Source organism: Sinohyriopsis cumingii, chromosome 1 (assembly GCF_028554795.1).
Source record: "Sinohyriopsis cumingii isolate HCF-2022 chromosome 1, ASM2855479v2, whole genome shotgun sequence".
Classification (NCBI taxonomy): domain Eukaryota; kingdom Metazoa; phylum Mollusca; class Bivalvia; order Unionida; family Unionidae; genus Sinohyriopsis; species Sinohyriopsis cumingii.
This window is the reverse complement of record NC_142961.1, coordinates 41,052,774-41,071,191: the sequence shown is the minus strand read 5'-3', so window position 1 is coordinate 41,071,191 and position 18,418 is coordinate 41,052,774. Positions and strand designations below refer to the sequence as shown.

Below are 18,418 nucleotides of genomic sequence, written 5' to 3'. Positions count from 1 at the left end.
AATGTAGAGCAAACAAAATGGAAACGTAAAGTGAAAAATGATTATTGCATCATTTATTTCGATGCAATTGATGTGATAATGCACTTAGGGGTAAAATGAATTACATGAGGTCAAAACATTACTCATGTTTTACGATTCTGAGCTAGTCGTGTGACCTTCGTATTACCCGCTAATATTTACACTTCAAGCGATCAACGGATTCATAAAGGTTTTTATTTAATTTCCTCATGACATTAAAAATCCCCCACAAAACCTCGTGGCCTCATTATAATTCAAAGGTGTCTAGGTACTTAACGCGAGCTATATGATAACGAGAATAATTCATGTTTTGGATCGGCACGAATTTAAAAATGCCACTGATCATTCTCATGGACTATTGTAGCTAAGGAAAACAAGGTCGACACAACAGCAGTTACAAGTGTATGAAGTGATATCATACAAATGGTTGCTAAATATGTTTTTCAGTATGATTAATGGCTACAAAAGGTAGATTAGCAAACGTCTCTTCCTTGTCGTGTCATTCTACCAGCGTGTACTTAAAAGTCTGGTTCTTTGCATTTGAGTTGATAAGTCATGTCAACACATTCGACATTTCAGGAGATACTTTTCATTTTGACCATGATATATTTTGTTATTGAAGAACTGTGAACTTGATTCAGTTCCTTAATCATGTAAAAGTAATTTCTCTGACTTACATTGGGAAAAGAACCACGCTGGAACTGGAGTAGAATTTTCTTCCGCCTTGCTGCCATGTTGTCCTTTATAAACATAAGATAATTATTTTTAGATTTTGTGAGTTTTTCTGTGTTGCTAAAGATATTTTGTGGTGGCTTCACAATAGTGGGGCAGCTCACGTCTTCGTTTGAAACACTTATTGATCAAGGCACAATAGAAAAAGATATTGAAAGGGTAAATTCAGTGATTTGTTATGGCGTGCGATTCCGGCAATAAAATGATTGTGGTGTACTCTTGCAAAGAAAGTGCGTGTATACAAAAAAATGTTTCCATAGAGAAGATTTTGGAGAGAGAACAGTTTCCATGTGTGGTGGAACATTTGCAAGGGATTTCCATGACAAAGTTCCTCGATCAATGTCGTGATCAGCCTTGCGTTTTGTCTCTTGTTTGTGAACATACCCAGTCTGTTTTCCTTTGCTATCAAGAAATACTGGATAAGGAGCGCTTGTCCAGGTTAGTTGTTGGCACGTGGGTTGATATTATCAATAAGGGTGCCCATGTGATATATCTTGAAGATAATGGATATGAGCAGCGTCTGTTGGATACAATTCGACATAATTTCCAACAAAGAAACACTGTCCAAAATGAAAACGTTTCTGGTGTGGACAATCTCGTAAACAAGTCTCAAAGTAATGTCTGTGCAACCCGACTGAGGGAGGAAGAAGCAAAATATGCCGATTGCGATATATGTGTAGCTGAAGATGATATTTATGATTTTTTAAATAATATCATCGAGAATAGAGGAGACGACATAAAAGAAACTTTTGATGAACTGCCTAAGAGTGAAACCTGTCCAGAAGGCTTTTGGCTGACTAGTGAAAGACAAGAGAAAATATACACGCGGACACTCAAATCACATCGAACAAGCGAGAGGCAGAGTAAATTTTCCACATCGGAAAATTCTGTGGACTCCCAAGTAGAATATTTAGGCAAAGTGCAGCATTGTCGTGATATTTCTTCTTCTTCTAGACGGAAGAATTTTATTGGAAAGAAGAGATTTGTAAGGGTTTCCTCTTTGGAACCCTCGGAAGAAGTAGTTGGTGTAAATCTATGGGAACCAGTCTGTTTTCCGGAGGGTGAGTAATCTCTTGTTCTACTAATCTGGTGATCTGGAGTGCACATTTTATTTAAGGCAAATACTGCTTTCATAAAACGTCTGAAACTTGAGTTCATAATCAACTCCTGCATCAAAACACTTTCTACAAAAAACAAGAGATAGAATTCTCACATTCAAGTTATTTTTCATCGATCAGGCTGACCATAATGAGCGGGAACATAAATACTATGTTTTGTATATTTAACTTACTGACATTGAAAGAGAGATGTGTTGAAGAAGTACTCAGTCATATTAAAAAGTGTTGCTAATGCCTGAGACGGTTGATATGTATATGGAGATTGTGTTGGACAATCCTCGACCGCATTTTGGGTCAAACAATGGGTTCAGACCAATACAGTCAATGATATCTGAACACCAACCAATAACCAAAGTAAAATTTTGTATGTGTATAGCATGCTGAAAGCACAGCTCTTATCAAAATCGATGGAAGCGATGAAGAAAGCTGATAATCACGTGCCGTTGAAAGGGCGACCGTTAGAAATGTAGGTTTTCTATGAAAGTTTTGAATTTAGTAGTTTTAAATTTAGTTTGCCACTTAAAAATCCCTGGGTCTGAATCCATGGTCCAAAATTTCTTTCACGTGCTCTTTGATGTTTCAAAACTGTTGGCATCGTTAGCGGTCCCCAATTGCTCTTTTGTATGCTGCTTTATCGACAAGATGCCAAACTATCACGCTGATTCATATAGTTTGGTGATACAGCACGAATGATACATTTGTCCTCAGTCAACATTTTCAATGTTTTTCCTTTAGTTTGGTGTGTGTGTGTGTGTGTGTGTGTGTGTGTGTGTGTTACATAGCGTATTTACCGGTAAGCATTAAAAATACATACATACATACGTGCAGAGTAAATGAAGTCTTTTATCTTTTAATTTTCTTTTCGTCTTTAAAGTTTTGCAGCATATTTTTAGTCTCTGTACCCTAGTAAATAAAGTCAGTGAAAAGAAGTGTTTGCAAAATCTTCAAAACTACTTTAATTTTAATTTCGTTAAACACGCCAATCGTTAATATAAATAATGATATGAACGGTTATTTTATAGAAGTCAATATGGAAAGGTACAAAGAATGGCCAAATCTTAGCCACGTATCACAATCATAAAGAAAGGATGAAATACTGTAAAAATTAGACCGGAACTACATTTCTTGGTCCTGACCCGAAGTTACTATTGTTATCTGAGTCCTAACAAAAAACATTTATCCAAATGAGACGAGATTATCAGAGTATGTTAAACCATTTACGTCTTAAATAACTAGCTAGAAACACTTGATTTATCATAAAGTTTAAAGCTATATGTTAAGGAGGAGGTTTGATCATTTGCAAAACTGTTTGTGTTTAACAATACGCAAGAAGGTTGAGTGGCAAAGCACTAATTAAACAATATTATCAGAAGTAAATCAATATTGAAATAACAGTCTTGGATATGTCATGTACGTACAACCTATTATGTGTCTCTAAGATCAACTATAGGTATAATTAGATCCTATATCATCAACTACAGGTACAACTAGATCCTATAGTATAAACTATAGCTACAATTAGATCAAATATCATCAGCTATAGGTACAGCTAGATTCTATATCATTAACTATAGATACAGTTAGATCCCATATCGACCGCTCCGGTGACCTAGTGGTTAGAGCGTCCGCCTCGGATGCGGGAGGTCGTGTGTTCGATCCCCGGCCGAGTCATACCAAAGACTTACAAAAATAGTACTAACAGCTACCTCGCGTGGCGCTCAGCATTACGAGGTTTGTGTTAGGACTGGCCTGGTGTCTGTATAATGTGACTGGGTGGGACATCATGATGCCCCAGTGCTAGACATCACTATAAACGGCCACACTGCAGACATTGTAACGATATGACTGAACAATTGTTAAAGCAACGCTAAAAATCCAAATCTCTCTCTCTCTCTCTCTCTCTCTCTCTCTCTCTCTCTCTCACACACACACACACACACAGATCATCAATTATAGGTACAATTGGATCCAATACCATCAACTATAGGTATAATTAGACTCTATATCATCAGCTATAGGTTCAATTAGATCCCATATCATCAACTATATATACAATTAGATCCTATATCATCAACTATATATACAATTAGATCCTATATCATCAACTATAGGTTAAACTAGATTCTATATATCATCAACTACAGGTTAAACTAGATTCTATATCATCAACTATAGGTACAATACAATCCTGTATTATCAACTATAGGTACAAAATTTAGATCCTATATTATCAACTATAGATACAGTTAGATCATGTACCATCAACTATAGTTGCAATTAGATCCAATATCATCAGCTATATGTACAATTACATCCTATATGATCAGCTATATGTACAATTATCTATCTATCTATCTATCTATCTATCTATATATATATATATATATATATATATATATATATATATATATATATATATATATATATATATATATATATATATATATATATATATATATAGATTCTACATCATTAACTATAGGTGCAGTTAGATTCTACATCATAAACCATAGGTACAATATGATCCAATTACATCAACTATAGGTACATTTAGACCCTGTATCATCACCTATAGGTACAATGAGATCTTATATTCTCAGGTTAATGCGAATTTATAACCCCAAAAGTCTAAATAAGGTTGGAAATTTGCGCAAGAGGCAGATGTAATCATGTACTTATTAAGATCAGCTGTAACAAGTTAATTCAGATCATCGGTTTGAACATGTCTGGTGTTCTTTGAAGCGCCCCAGTCAGCAATAATAGGTAGAATTTTGAATCTGAATGTAACACCAGCTTATAAATACAATGCCAAGCTATGGATGATACATTGCTTGCCAAACTATGCCAATCAATGTATTATCCCAAATTATTAATCATAAAGAGAATCCATGTTATGCTAGAATTACTTCATTTTGCTGTTTTCTTACATCCAAGTTAATAAGGCTAGGGGAAAGTATCTTTCATTCCTTTGACCTATTTTTTCCACATTTCTCCTTCTCTGACAGCTTAAAATGGTTCAGATGACAGAGTGACATCACAATAATATTTTCCTCTCCATCATCTCATTAAATGTCATGTAACTATGGTTATAAATATTTATCATAACTCATATTAGCAGAAATGTGGTTACTGTTACGTATATCTGATTTAAGTCATATTTATGTTAATTTTATTGTGTTTGTCATCTTTAAAAATTTATGTTTATTGTACATGCTATTCTAATATGATCTCGTTTACGTGATTTGGAAATTTTTTCAGAAAATAGTTTGAGTTTGACTGATTCAATTGTAAACACAACAAAGCTGACATAGTTCCCGACCTTAGTTCAAAATTAGTAACAGTCAAGTGAACAAGTTTTTTAATTTATTTTTTACGTGGCAATAATAAGGTTGAGATCGAGGCTGTGTTGGATACGTGACCCTCGACTTTTAAACAGTTTTTAGTGAAATTAAGAACTTTTTGTTTTATTCTTAGAGTAAAATGATTGGTTTTCGTCAGGGCCATGTTTTGAGTTTGTGATGTAAACATGATCATGTGACCCTCACCCGGGCATCTGTTTTGCGCAGCAATCAGTTTTTATACCATTTTTTAGAGAAATAATCTCAGTCTGGGATTAAAACACCTGATGTCAAGTCGTTTTTTTCTGTTGTAGTGAGTTTTCGAGTTATATATTAAATTTTCTTCAGATTATTTAGATTCTGAAAGATTAATTAGTTTCTCTGGCAATATGTTTTAGTGATCATACATAATTCTTGAACAAAGACATTTATTAAATATTTTTATTGGCTTTCCAAATTCGGAGTGTTATTTCTTGTGATTCTACAAGGAACTGCAGACAACCACACAATACAGGATACAGCATACGTCATCGCCTTCCATCTTGGATTCTTCGTCCGGACTAGAACTTGAATTAATTAGAACATTTCACGGTTAGAAATTCTAAAATTTTATTCCTAGATTATTCTTGGATTATTTTTGGATTTGATTATTTAAACAGTAAGTTCTTAATTTTTTGTTGTTACAGTATTTTTCCAGGGAAATAAATAATTTGTTAAAGGACTATATTGAATAAGGGCCATTTTCTGTCCCCTCTCCAAATGTCCTTATATTATGTATAATGTACATATGAGGTGTTTAACATTTATTTCTGACATCAGTTTTGTGTTCACATGTCCGTTGCCATGGTTACAGGGTGTCAAAACACTATCAGAAAATACATGAAAAGTAGTCATCTTTTCCATTTACTTCTCATCGATACTGCTTTTCCATGCGCTATTCACTCAGTTTGAAATTTGCAATATGCATTTTTTTTTATTTTAGAGGCGATACAGCTGTATATATAAAGTTTAGTTTCTAAAACTATTCCAGAATGGAACATCGTAGACGAAAATAGAATATCGAACTTATACGTCAACTGAAAACTGTTTCTAAAATACGTTGACAAAAATGTATTTAATCATACAATACAAAAACTGTTCCTCATTAAAATATCGTCTAATATTATTGAATGATGTTTGATATTATTGAATATGACGGTAAAGGAGGTGTTAACAGGGGCCTGTATGTTAACTTCTTTGCCGAATACATGGGTTTCATACCTTCACTTGAAATGACAAATGTTCTTTATGTATTTATGTACTTTTATCCTTATATTTTCATGGTTATATAACACATACACTAATGTGTTTCTATTTTTAGAAGAAAAAAATCAGTATATTGTCTCCCACACCCCCTTGAGATAGTCTATAGTCAAACTGTAATCTAGTTATAAACTATATATTCATCCGTAAAGATATAATAGTCAAAGTTTGTTCTTTCACTTATTATTGTGTTACTGTTTATTCGAGCCTAAACACGTAACATAAGAATACGAATAAGCACATACATGGACTGTTTGGACACATGAACGAGAAAGACTTGATATGTTTTGAAAACAGGACCAATTTTGACTTTTGGGTGAGGGAAAATTGAAAAAGAGGCTGTGTAAAGTTAGTAGAGATGCAAAAATGTATCTTTTGCTATTGGTCCAACTTACATAATGGAAAAATTTAAATATTTCAGTTTTAAAGATTTAAAACATTTGAATGAAAGTTACAACAAATTTTTAATTCACAGAAGTATGCCAATTTTAATTTTGTAATGACAATTGAAAAATAATCGTGGACATTTTGAGGTTGACGGCATCGGTAGTCTGCTCTGAATACGAGATTTAAAGATCATCTCCCCTCCGTCGGTACACAATTGTACACATAATCATACCATAATGTTCATATTATAAAACCGCTCCGGTGGCGTAGTGGTTAGAGCGTCCGCCTCGGATGCGGGAGGTCGTGGGTTCGATCCCCGGCCTAGTCCTAATAAAGACTTACAAAAATGGTACTTACAGCTGCCTCGTTTGGCGTTCAGCATTAAGAGTTTAGTGTTAGGACTGGTCGGCCTGGTGCCAGGATAATGTAACTGGGTGGGACATCATGCTACATGTCTGCGGCACGATGCCCCAGTGCTAGACATCACTATAAACTGCAACATTAAAGACATGGTAGCGATATGACTGAAAAATTGTTAAAGCTACGTTAAAAATCCAAATCACATCACACATCATATTATAAATAATAAACACTGTCCTTGAGATCACTTTCATAAGTACTTAGATCTAATCCAAGGATCAACACTATTCTAAATATATATAAGGACTACATTAGTGGGTACTGACCCTTGACTAATAGTTATGATCCAAGTCGTAGCTGGATGAGATAGCGTAGTACACGGTCGAGTATCAGTTTATCCTCGGAAAAAGAAGACAAAGCAAGCGAAACACATTTCACTTCCTGTGGAAAATGTTTATACGAATTTTAATTCGCTTGTTTCCTCCTACAGTACAAGTCACACGGATCATGTAGACATTCAACACCGACAATTTCAGGAATGAGTGTCTATTTTTAGAATTTGATTCTACATACCTTTAAGTTGCAAGTATTGACTTCATTTGGATTCGTGTACGTCCATATTCTTTTGGAAGGTCATTATTTAGACGCTCCAAGAGGTGCATACGTAAACATTTTTGGACGAACCTAACGGTGTGATCGAGTACAATCCTTATTGAATGTCGCGCGCTGTTATGTCACAATGAAAGCTACGCATATTGACAAAAAAATTCGTACTACCCTCGATTGTGACGATTCCACTCGACACGCTCTTATTTTCATCCATGTTTAGCACATGGCCACTATTGTAAAAGAACAGAGATGGATAATTTTCATCTGGAAGTTTCTTGGTGACAGTTAAGGTGCAGATCATTTAATAATCACGACTGAATAGACTTTGGTTAGAGAAAATTGGTATTACATTTTAAAAGAACAATTTTTATTTAATTTAAAATGAGTAAATGCGCATACACTACCCATGTGTCTTGTATTATAGACGTCGATTTATTTAAGTGTTGCTCAAAATGGCAGAATTTTATAACTTTTATTAATAACTAAATATTGAGTTAAAAATTTCATTTCTGTGTTACCAATACTTACAGCTAATAATAAATTATTTGGGTATTAGTTGCAGGTAAGTACATTTTGAATGTAGAACGGATGTGAAACTGTAGTTGTAGATATTTACTCGCCTGTTATTTTTGTTTTTAACCGCTCCGGTGGCCTAGTGGCTAGAGCATCCGCCTCGAATGCGGGAGGTCGCGGGTTCGAACCCCGGCCGATTGATACCTAAGATTTGAAAAAAAAGGTAATAGTAGCTAAGAGTGATATGACTTATTAAAAAAATGAGCTACATTAACAATCCAAATCGCACACACACACACACACACACACACACACACACCATCTCGGACCTACTCAGTACAATAAACATGAATTGCTCAATAAAGAGTATCAGCTGGTATCTAAAACACTTTAAATGACAGATAACATTACTAATTAATTACGTGATTGCTCTGGGTATGGGTTGAGTTGGGTTTATTCGTCCCGAGAAATGTGTAGCTACGCTTATTTTGCATGGTGATTTACGGTCAATTAAGACCATTCACTTGTACTTGCTATAAATGTTGTTTAGAACTCTAAGAAAGCTTTATTTGAAATTGAATTGATTTAGCCAGAACCAATATTGCAAACAGATACAACAAATAAATTTAAGACTTTGGTAAACTATTTTCTTATAAATCTACAAAATCACGAAGGAGATCCACTTATTTAAACTGATACGCTTCATATAATTGATACTTGTCTTTCATCGCGAGTCTATTTTGTCAATCGATAAAAGTGTTTGCACCAATCTAAATTAATATATGGTTTCGTCTCAAAGCCGCAAGAAAGTTAATTTATGGCCCTTGTATGACTTCAGGAATATATTTGTTTTCTAATATTGACAATTCTGTTTATAATTTGCTTTCCGAATGGGACAACAACGTTTACGATAAATCGCCATAATTTTCTCTTAAATAATAAGTTTGTAAATGTTATGACTTTTATTTGGAATTTTATACATTTCCAGTGGCGGAATGATTTTATGTCAGAACGTTACGAATGATACGCACAGCTGTGCTAATGTCATTGTCAACAGGATCAGTTGAAAATAGCCTTTTTGAAAAATCGAATTTATAATTCATTTTGAAGCTTGAGATAGTTGGAAATTCATTTGAACTATTCACAAATAAAAAATCTTCTCTTTTTTAAGTTGCTTTTCGTGTTGGAAATGATATTGGTTCATTTAATAAACAGTGATCGTTTCGTCTGATGAATTGGTCTAGATGGGTAATTTCAAATCTGTCAGACATATTGATATTCTGTAGAGACTGCTATGGGTCTTTTACTTTGGATATGACTAATTCCTAGCTCTCTACCATACACGTCCCCACCCGTACTATTGAAGTTTCCACTACTACACACATCCTCGCCCGTACTATTGAAGTTTCCTCTGCTACACACATCCCCACCCGTACTATTGACGTTTCCACTACAACATACATACCCGCCCGTACTATTATTGAAGTTTCCACTACTAGCTCCGCTGAATTAATTACCTCATGGTATACATGATTTCTACTTATTTTATTTGGGCTGTAGTATCAAACACATCACACACCAGGAATATAACTTATCACCTACACGGCCCTTACAGTGTGGGGTCGAGGAGGATGGGTGGGTTGCCAGTTAAGAAGTGTTGCCCAGATCTCAAGTGGCATTTTGTTCGAATTCCCATTAATAAATATTTGTAGCGCAGGATTTTGGATTTGCGCCACTGCTTCAAATGTTTCCTTTTATATAGCACCAATTTCGATTTTTAAACCACTGACACATTGCATATATGGCACCTTTCTCGACTTTTAAACTATTGACACAGTATCATGTATTGCACCCTTTTCATCCTTCAAAACAATTGACAGACAAGCAAGCATATAATTCCACCACTCTTAATGTAGCATCATCTGAAGAAGGTGTAAAGCAGTTCGTACGTGCGTATGTATGTATGTATGTATTTATGTATGTATGTATGTATGTGTGTGTATGTATGCATGCATACATACAGCTCCGGTGAATCGACCACTGCGCATCAATTCAATATTGTTGCAGTTGGTTTCTAAAATAATCGTTTCAATTATAGATCAATAACTATGTTATGAAAGAAATCGATTGTTCACCTAATTCAATTATTTTGATTTATGATTTTCCAAAGTACGGTACGATTGATGTTTTTCCTAAGTATGGCAAAGATCACTAACTATACGTTCTTTTTCCCTTTCCAGACTCTTTACTTCATATTCCATCGATGATACCCCAAACCTTTAACAACACGAAGGACCGTGACGTGCTAAGCAAGTTTATTCTGGGAAGGTATATTCCTGCTTGTATATATGAAAACAACTTGACAGAGCTCGCAGAGCTGCTCCTCTGTGACTGTATGATTATCAAATCTGAAACGATTGACAAAATAGAGTTGATTTGCTTCAGGAGCAGCGTGCTCATGTGCGACCAGGAACAATTTATCAAAGCATCTCAGTTTGTTTTTACATCCTTATTGACTAATATTGGTGACGGGCCAACGGTCAGAGATCTGACATACTCATTCATATTACTGCTTTCAATGGTCTACCTGCGAGCCTTGACAAATTCGACTTCGTCACGACAAAAAGTTCGATTCACGAGAGAACTTCTGCATGAATTCGTCAGCCAGCTTTCCAAACGTGAATCACAGAATAATCTCGGAGAGTCTTCGAGGGGATTCATACGGGGCCTTGAGATTTTTTTGAGGAGGCTCAGCTGCAGAATAGAAAAGGAGGACAGCATACTTCAGATGGGAGATTGGGATCAGGCTTTGAAGAGAGAAAGTAACACGAAATTCTTGGTTGAAGCAGTTTCGAAAATGGACATATCCGAACAGATCGCCCTGACATTCCTGCTAATAAACATGGTGATACTTTTTTTCCTCTTGTATGTTTTGATATTGCTTTGCATGTTTGGTTATATGTATGCAATAAGTATCACTTATTGTTTAAAATGTTTATTTCTCAAAATTAAACGTTCAGTTATATCTTTTTGGCAGCATCTTTGCTCCATTAGATTTGAGAATGCTATAAAGGGGAAAATAAACAAAAGTTTACCCCCAGAAAAGCAACAGTGAGATACCAACGTTGTGCTAAAAGACTTTTGTCACATGATCGTACTCTCACTGTCACGCGAATGCCCGATGCATCTGATTAAGGCTTCAGGATGTAGGCCAATATTTCAAAAGACGCTAAATGACTGTCCTTTAAACATATTTTCTTACCTCGTTAACAAGTACGTCAGTAAGTTAAAATAGTAGCGAAAAGGTAAAAGCCATATGATTCACCGTAAACATTATTATTTCTATTACAGCTTAACAGATTAGGATCCAGTGTACTACCTTTGGCGGGATTATTAGCAGACATAGCTCCACAGATTATCGCCCCCTACAAAAAGACGAATAAAGAGCAAAAAAGGGCTTTGTCTCAGACGTACCGATACCTTCTTGCAAGGTCATGCAAGCATATTCTCCTGCATCAGGAATTATCAAGTAGGTAATTAGTATGCTAAATGAAGTTGTAATATCATGCGACAAAAGCTCAACTTTACGAAGTGTGAATGATCACGAGGCTAAATATTGCTAAGGTTCCCTCTTTTGCAGAAAAATCATACCCCACTCCCCCATTCCATTAGCCTAGCGCCATTGTGAAGAATGGAACTTGCTGTGTTTCAAACAAAAGTGACGCAACTAAAAAAAGTTAACTGTTGTCCAGCATCTACATTAAGTATTATCTAACAAATTCAGGAGACGAGAGTCTCAGTCTGGAATTCAGCATAGTTATACGACTTGTTCATTTCATTCAGAAGATAACGTTAAATTTTGAAATGGGTATGGATTTACTAAGGCCTACATACATATTTTGATACGTCAATGATTGCATTCTTTTTCATACGTATCAAGTCATGTACACCAGTTATTATAAGGGCAAACTTTCTTAAAGACGACTCCGCCCAACCAAACGAGGATCACATTTAAGCATTTGTAGTATATACCACGAACCCAATCAGATAAAATTTGTTACATCAGATAACAAATAGTTAACACTTCGTCAAATGAATACTGTGATTAGACTGAAAAAGGTGAAATAACTATGTTGCTACAGGTTTATAAATATTTCTGCGCCATACAATATCCTATGTACTATGAGGATTAGCTTGATTTAATTTACCATTGAAAATTATTTGAACTAGTTTTGCGAGAAAAGACCAACAGCTTAGTTTACTAAAAATATTGCCCTTGCCGGTGATATTTGTGATAAGCAGGTGAGTATGAGAACGCTTGATGAACATTACTGAATTTGAACTTTTGTCAACATGTATACCAATGGTAGTATGTCAGGTAATTTTTCATGACATTTGCTCTTCTGAAAAATGAAAAGATTAGTGAATAATTTGTTCATCTTGTCTTCTTTTTGTTGCATTTTTATTCTTTTGCTATGTTAATTTCCCATCCTAGGAGGAGAATATAAAAAAAGAAAAAAAGTTAAAAAAGTTGGGATGAGCGAGTTTAAAAGAATGTTTTTAAACATAATAATACCAAAAAGGTAAAACGATTGGGATGCTGCCGCAAGTTTCGAAGTTGCGACCTCTTGTTTGGCAGCGAGTTTGCCCATTCTAGGACGGGAGTGATAAAATAAATTTTCAGAATTTTCAGCATGAAATAATTAAAGAGTAAAAAATAACATACTGGGATGAGGTATTTTAAGAGAAAGGTTGAACATAAAAATACAAAATAATAAAATTTTCAGAATTTTCAGCATGAAATAATTAAAGAGTAAAAAATAACATACTGGGATGAGGTATTTTAAGAGAAAGGTTGAACATAAAAATATAAAATAATAAAACAAAATTTGGGAAGCTGCTGCGAGTTTCGATCTCGCGATTTATTGTTTGGCTAGCGTGGAACACAGAAAGAAAGACCAAAGTGTGTGTTTACTGGTCCGTAAATCTATGTTCCATTTGAGAAGTAAGAAATAAAAATCAACTTGCTAATGCCTGCAGATTAAATCCTTTTATCTGTCCCATACAACTTTTGTTTTAATAAAAAGATTCAAAAGCTAAAGAGAAAATCCATATCCGCAGACAGACCGATGACGTAACTGCAGAGTATATATCTGCAGTGTAGGCCTAGCCCCGTTTCTGTAAAAGACGAATCTTTAAAACAAAAACTCCAAATGTCTATAATTTAAAATAAATAAATAATTATGCATGAAAATAAATAATGCGTGAATTGAAAAGGGGATATGTAATAAATACAAAACCACATAGGTGTTTTATTCCGACTCCGGGGAAAGAACACACGTATCGATCTCACGGCCTAGCATTCCTGCGCCGTACGAAAGTCGTTCTTTCTGCCAACTTGGAGCAAAACGCATACGTAGTTTTGTCTCTGTGTCACGCAGAGAAAAATGTATGTAATCTCTCCCCCACCCACGCCCGAATAAAAGAAAGAAATAGAAAAACACCGTTGCTTATATTAAGTTAGACCACATAGCTACTTCATACAGCACGTTTAGACAAAACGCGTATAATGTTATGACTGGTTATGTATCAGGATCTAATTGAATATTAATTAACGGATTTCTAATTTGGCCTTGTTTCTAGGGTTATTCTATTCCAGCTTAACTGATACTATTAGTACTTATTATTATCAAGCCTTATCACCAGCTACCACTATTTCTATTATTATTATTATTATTATTATTATTATTATTATTATTATTATTCAGACGTCAGTGGAAAGAATGAATTAATCGAGCACATGAAGAAACTCATTCAGCTGACGATGGACACCAAGGACCAAGTAAAGGAAGCCGTGTGTGACAATTTTAAGAGCCTCGTTTTTCACAAGAATCGTGATATTCGGAAATTAATCATTTCCAAAACAAACGTCTTGGAAAATCTAAAGTCTACCACCTTTGAGTACGTAACACATCAACTGCGGCAAGCGAGGCTATGCCTTCACTCGAATTCAATAGAGAAAAAAAAATCGGACTTTCTTCCAGCTTGGGCAATGCACTCTGGTAGCATTGGGTCTCAAGAAGTAGACGTTTGGTGTCTGATTCCAAGTAATCAATGCATTCTCGATCGCTTTCAAGAGGACTACAAGGACAAAGCAGATAAAAGAGAAACAGATTCTGCTTTGAACACTCTAGAAACTTTGAGAAGTTTACAAAGGAACGGAGTTCACGAACATGTGGTTCAGCTGCTTGCCTATCAATGCTTACCCATGCCTCTGTTCTTTGTTGTGGAGAATCCACATGGAGTGAAATTACTGAAATATTTGCTTTTTAGACGAGAAAATAAAGAATGGCTCAGTTACTCTCAATTGGCTCACATTGTTTCCGAATCTTTGAGAGCCATCATGTATCTGCACAACAATGACGTACTTCATCGTGACATCACGACAGCTCAGTTTAAAATTTGTCCAGATAGCTTTCACGTGAAGCTGGAGAACTTTCGGGTGTCTAAAATAACTCCAAACAAACAAGATCTCTTTTATATGGGTAAGAATTAAATATTCAAACATATACCGTTTTCATTTTACAATAAAAGGAGTCAAGCCTTAGTTTAAACATTACTGTCGAATCACGGCATAGTTCTTGATACGACACAATAAGTGGTCATTTATATTCTAAAAGAAACAAGTTTAATTAGTCAACCAAATTATGTATTTTTGGGCCTCAGGTGATTAAGCTACGTCTGTGTAAGCAACAAATTTGTTCTGGAGCTGTGTCCAAGTTTATAGGATTGAATTCAACAACAGGACAACATTCGTGGCAAGTTCTTGTTTGTGTCAGTAGTACTATTATGTAATTGCTATAATTTACTTAACATGTCTCAGTTTATTGCCACGTTCAAAAACGAGAATTAATAAAGAAAATGAACATAATTTCTCAGTTGACACGGTTGTGTGATTTCAGGTCTCCGAAAATATGTTTAACTATGTAATGCAACTGTAAATGAATATCAATACAAGTAGAAGATGGATAAACAAATTCCAGATAGACGTTAGCTTGACTGTATGGATAAATAATTACAGGCGACATTTATGAATGGCCAAGACTATTTAAAAATCAAGTTTGAAATAAATCTAATAATTTATTATTATCATGTTTGTCAAAGAAAAGTTTATATAAAAATGCGACCAAGCTTGTTATAGCATGCTCTGCACTTTGGACCATTATTAATGTAAACCTTTTGAAATTAATTTTAAGCTACTGTCACCAATGCTTGGATACTGAATGACTATGAGCAATTCTTCAAGCCAAATATTTTATACACAGTCGACACAAAAGCACTTGTTTTTATAGGTTTATTGTGCTGAAGTGTATGTTACAAAGTTTCATTTTCTTACAGTTTGGGAGTCTCATTATTAAAACCTGTTAATGCTTTCCAGCTGACAGAGAGATGCTGGCAGTGAGGTGGTTGGCCAGGGAGTCGCTTCTGTATGACAAATTTTCAGTGGGAACAGACATTTGGATGTTTGGGCACTTTATCCTGGAGATTTTTACACATGGTTGTTGGCCGTTCACTGAGCACAGAGACAAAGAAACGGGGGACATAATGGAAATGGTAATGGTTGCCATCTATTCCTCGCCATTGTGCTTCTATTTTCGTCTTTTTCACCTACAAATATCACCAGTATAACCATAACACGAACACTGAGTTACATGACAAAATTGAAACTCTTTAGTTAAGTAATATAGTATACATTTTCCAATTATGTTTATTCTAACACGTCGTTCACTTCGGTATATCTTTACTTCTGCAGAAAAAATGAATTAAGAAATATTTAGTATTACTGGTCGTCTCAGCTGAATTAAATCAATAATTTCGAACAGTTACTGTATTAGTTTGTTGGAAGGCTGATATATGAAATAAACAGAGAAGCATATTAGCTATTGGAAAATATTTGAACAGTTTTTGAGAAAATATTTGCTTTTTATTAAAAAGACAGTCCACGTTATGACTTCTGTTTGTGTAGTACGTACCATATATATTTTTCATTTACATCGTGTGATTTGTTCATACGTGTAAATAAATGGACTGAATTCAATTTATCTTCTTTGAAGGTAATAAAAGGTAATCTGACCCCAAGACACCCGCCATGTGTACCGAATGAGATTTTTAAAGTAATACTTCGATGCTTTGATGAGGAAAAAGAGAGGATAACAGCCAAAGAGTTAGCACAAGTTTTGGACGAATTCATTTCTGCAAACGTTGAAGCCAATGGTAACTTGTATTAAAGTATTGATGTTATATGATGACTGGAGTTGATTTTATTACTTTTTACTTTATTTCTTTATCTTTGATTCGGATTTCGTGTTATGTTGTTGTGGTTTGCCAGCTAAGGCTAAAACTTCTGTACTCGGACTCGTACGCCCTGTTATCTCTTTTAGTAAGTACTGTGCCGTTGATAGAAAACGCCAGAGGATCAACCTAATTACATTTGGTTCAATGGCGTTTTATATATTTTAAAGAAAAGATTACTTCATTATTGGACTATCGGTTTAGGCTTCATGCAATAGAGGTTGACAAATATAAGATAATGGTTTACCCGATATGACCATGTAAATCGAATAATGTACCTAACATTGTCTTGTCAAACTCCACGATCTTTGGAATACTCGGAATTATTTTGGCCTTTCTAGCTGAATAGGAAGTCATGAATATTTGCTGCATTGCATTCATTGCCTTGAGCAGTTAAGCTGATCCTATAAACAATAATTACACAAACACAAATCAGTATTTTGCGTTTAAACTTCTTCATGTTTCTGGATCCAGTGTGCAGTTTTTATGTTCAAGGCTTAAATGATATATTTATAAGGAAAAGTGGTTTGTCCATCAATCCTTATGGGATAGTTTGGTTTCTGTGGCAAAAGTACTTTTCCATAAATTACCTGATAGACACTAAACTTTGGTTAAAATCTTCATATTGAAAAGCTCAATGCTCTTTTTAAAGTTTCTATTTTGGTTATGTACGAAATAAAATGTTTCTAAATTTATGACCCAACAAATAAAATTGAATTAATAGCAGTCATATTGGTAAAGGAAACATTCAAGCTGGTTTGAATTAACAATACTGTTCCGACGGAAAACTCATTCTTTTGGATTGTGGTTTGGATGGTGCCTAGTATACCCAATCTTAACTCAGACCTTTAATTTGTTCATCAATTATAAGCGTGAAATAAGAGAAAAATCTTGACTTTAGATTGATTTCACCGTAACAACTCTGTTTAATAACGTTTTGCTCGCGTCTTCTCTTTCATCGTATTTAAATTACCTGTGTTCTTATTGTTTAGCCTATTGGATTATCATTTGAGGAATTTGCCGCGATACATTTTAGTTCTAATAAAAAAGTACATGTAGTTTTATTTAATCATTAATGCTTTATCTAGACAAGTCACTCCGCGCACTTTCCCCAACCACCCACCTTGATAGAAGAGATAGTATTTTGGTCTTAATCTTTGGCAAATGAAAGCTGTCATCTGTCGCGTTACATCAGTTTTGATGTTAAAGGTATCAAGTAATTGATTGGAAATTGAATCTTTTACAAATTACATGATGCAGTTGGAATGTACAATATGTACAAAATATCGTCACATTACCCCCTCGTGGAATAGGGTTGCTATTTCGATCCTAATATTTGGCAAAGTCTGACGTGTGATGTACAAAGAGATATCAATATCGATGTAAAATTGATCAAGAAATTTATTGCAACTAGAATATTTAAGATGACGTGGTGAGAAGTGTGCAGTATTTTGCTAAACAATCTCTAACCTCACCCCCTCGTAAAAGAGGTGTGATATTTTTGTCTTAATCTTTGGCTATATTTAGACTTCCAAATATCACCTCATATAAATTTCGACGTCAAATTTATTAAGCTATTGATTGGATAAGGAATGTTTGAGATGACGCTGTGTAAAATGTGCAATGCTAACAAAATATCGTTGTATGTACCCTTTTCCTTCATCTTCGCCTACTAGTAAAACTATTTGT

At 34.8% G+C, this 18,418-nt stretch overlaps 1 protein-coding gene across 1 annotated transcript in view; it reads left to right on the top strand.

The window, feature by feature from the left end:
• The first annotated feature begins 333 nt into the window (after positions 1-333).
• LOC149806765 (uncharacterized) overlaps positions 334-18,418 on the top strand; it is a 30,927-nt gene continuing 12,842 nt past the window's right edge. Inside the window, exons 1-6 of the mRNA XM_089957256.1 lie at positions 334-1,811; positions 10,618-11,282; positions 11,729-11,906; positions 14,146-14,922; positions 15,816-15,991; positions 16,492-16,651. Of these exons, the coding sequence (XP_089813382.1) occupies positions 929-1,811; positions 10,618-11,282; positions 11,729-11,906; positions 14,146-14,922; positions 15,816-15,991; positions 16,492-16,651 (2,839 nt within the window). The 5' untranslated portion in view covers positions 334-928. The remainder of the gene's footprint in view (positions 1,812-10,617; positions 11,283-11,728; positions 11,907-14,145; positions 14,923-15,815; positions 15,992-16,491; positions 16,652-18,418) is intronic.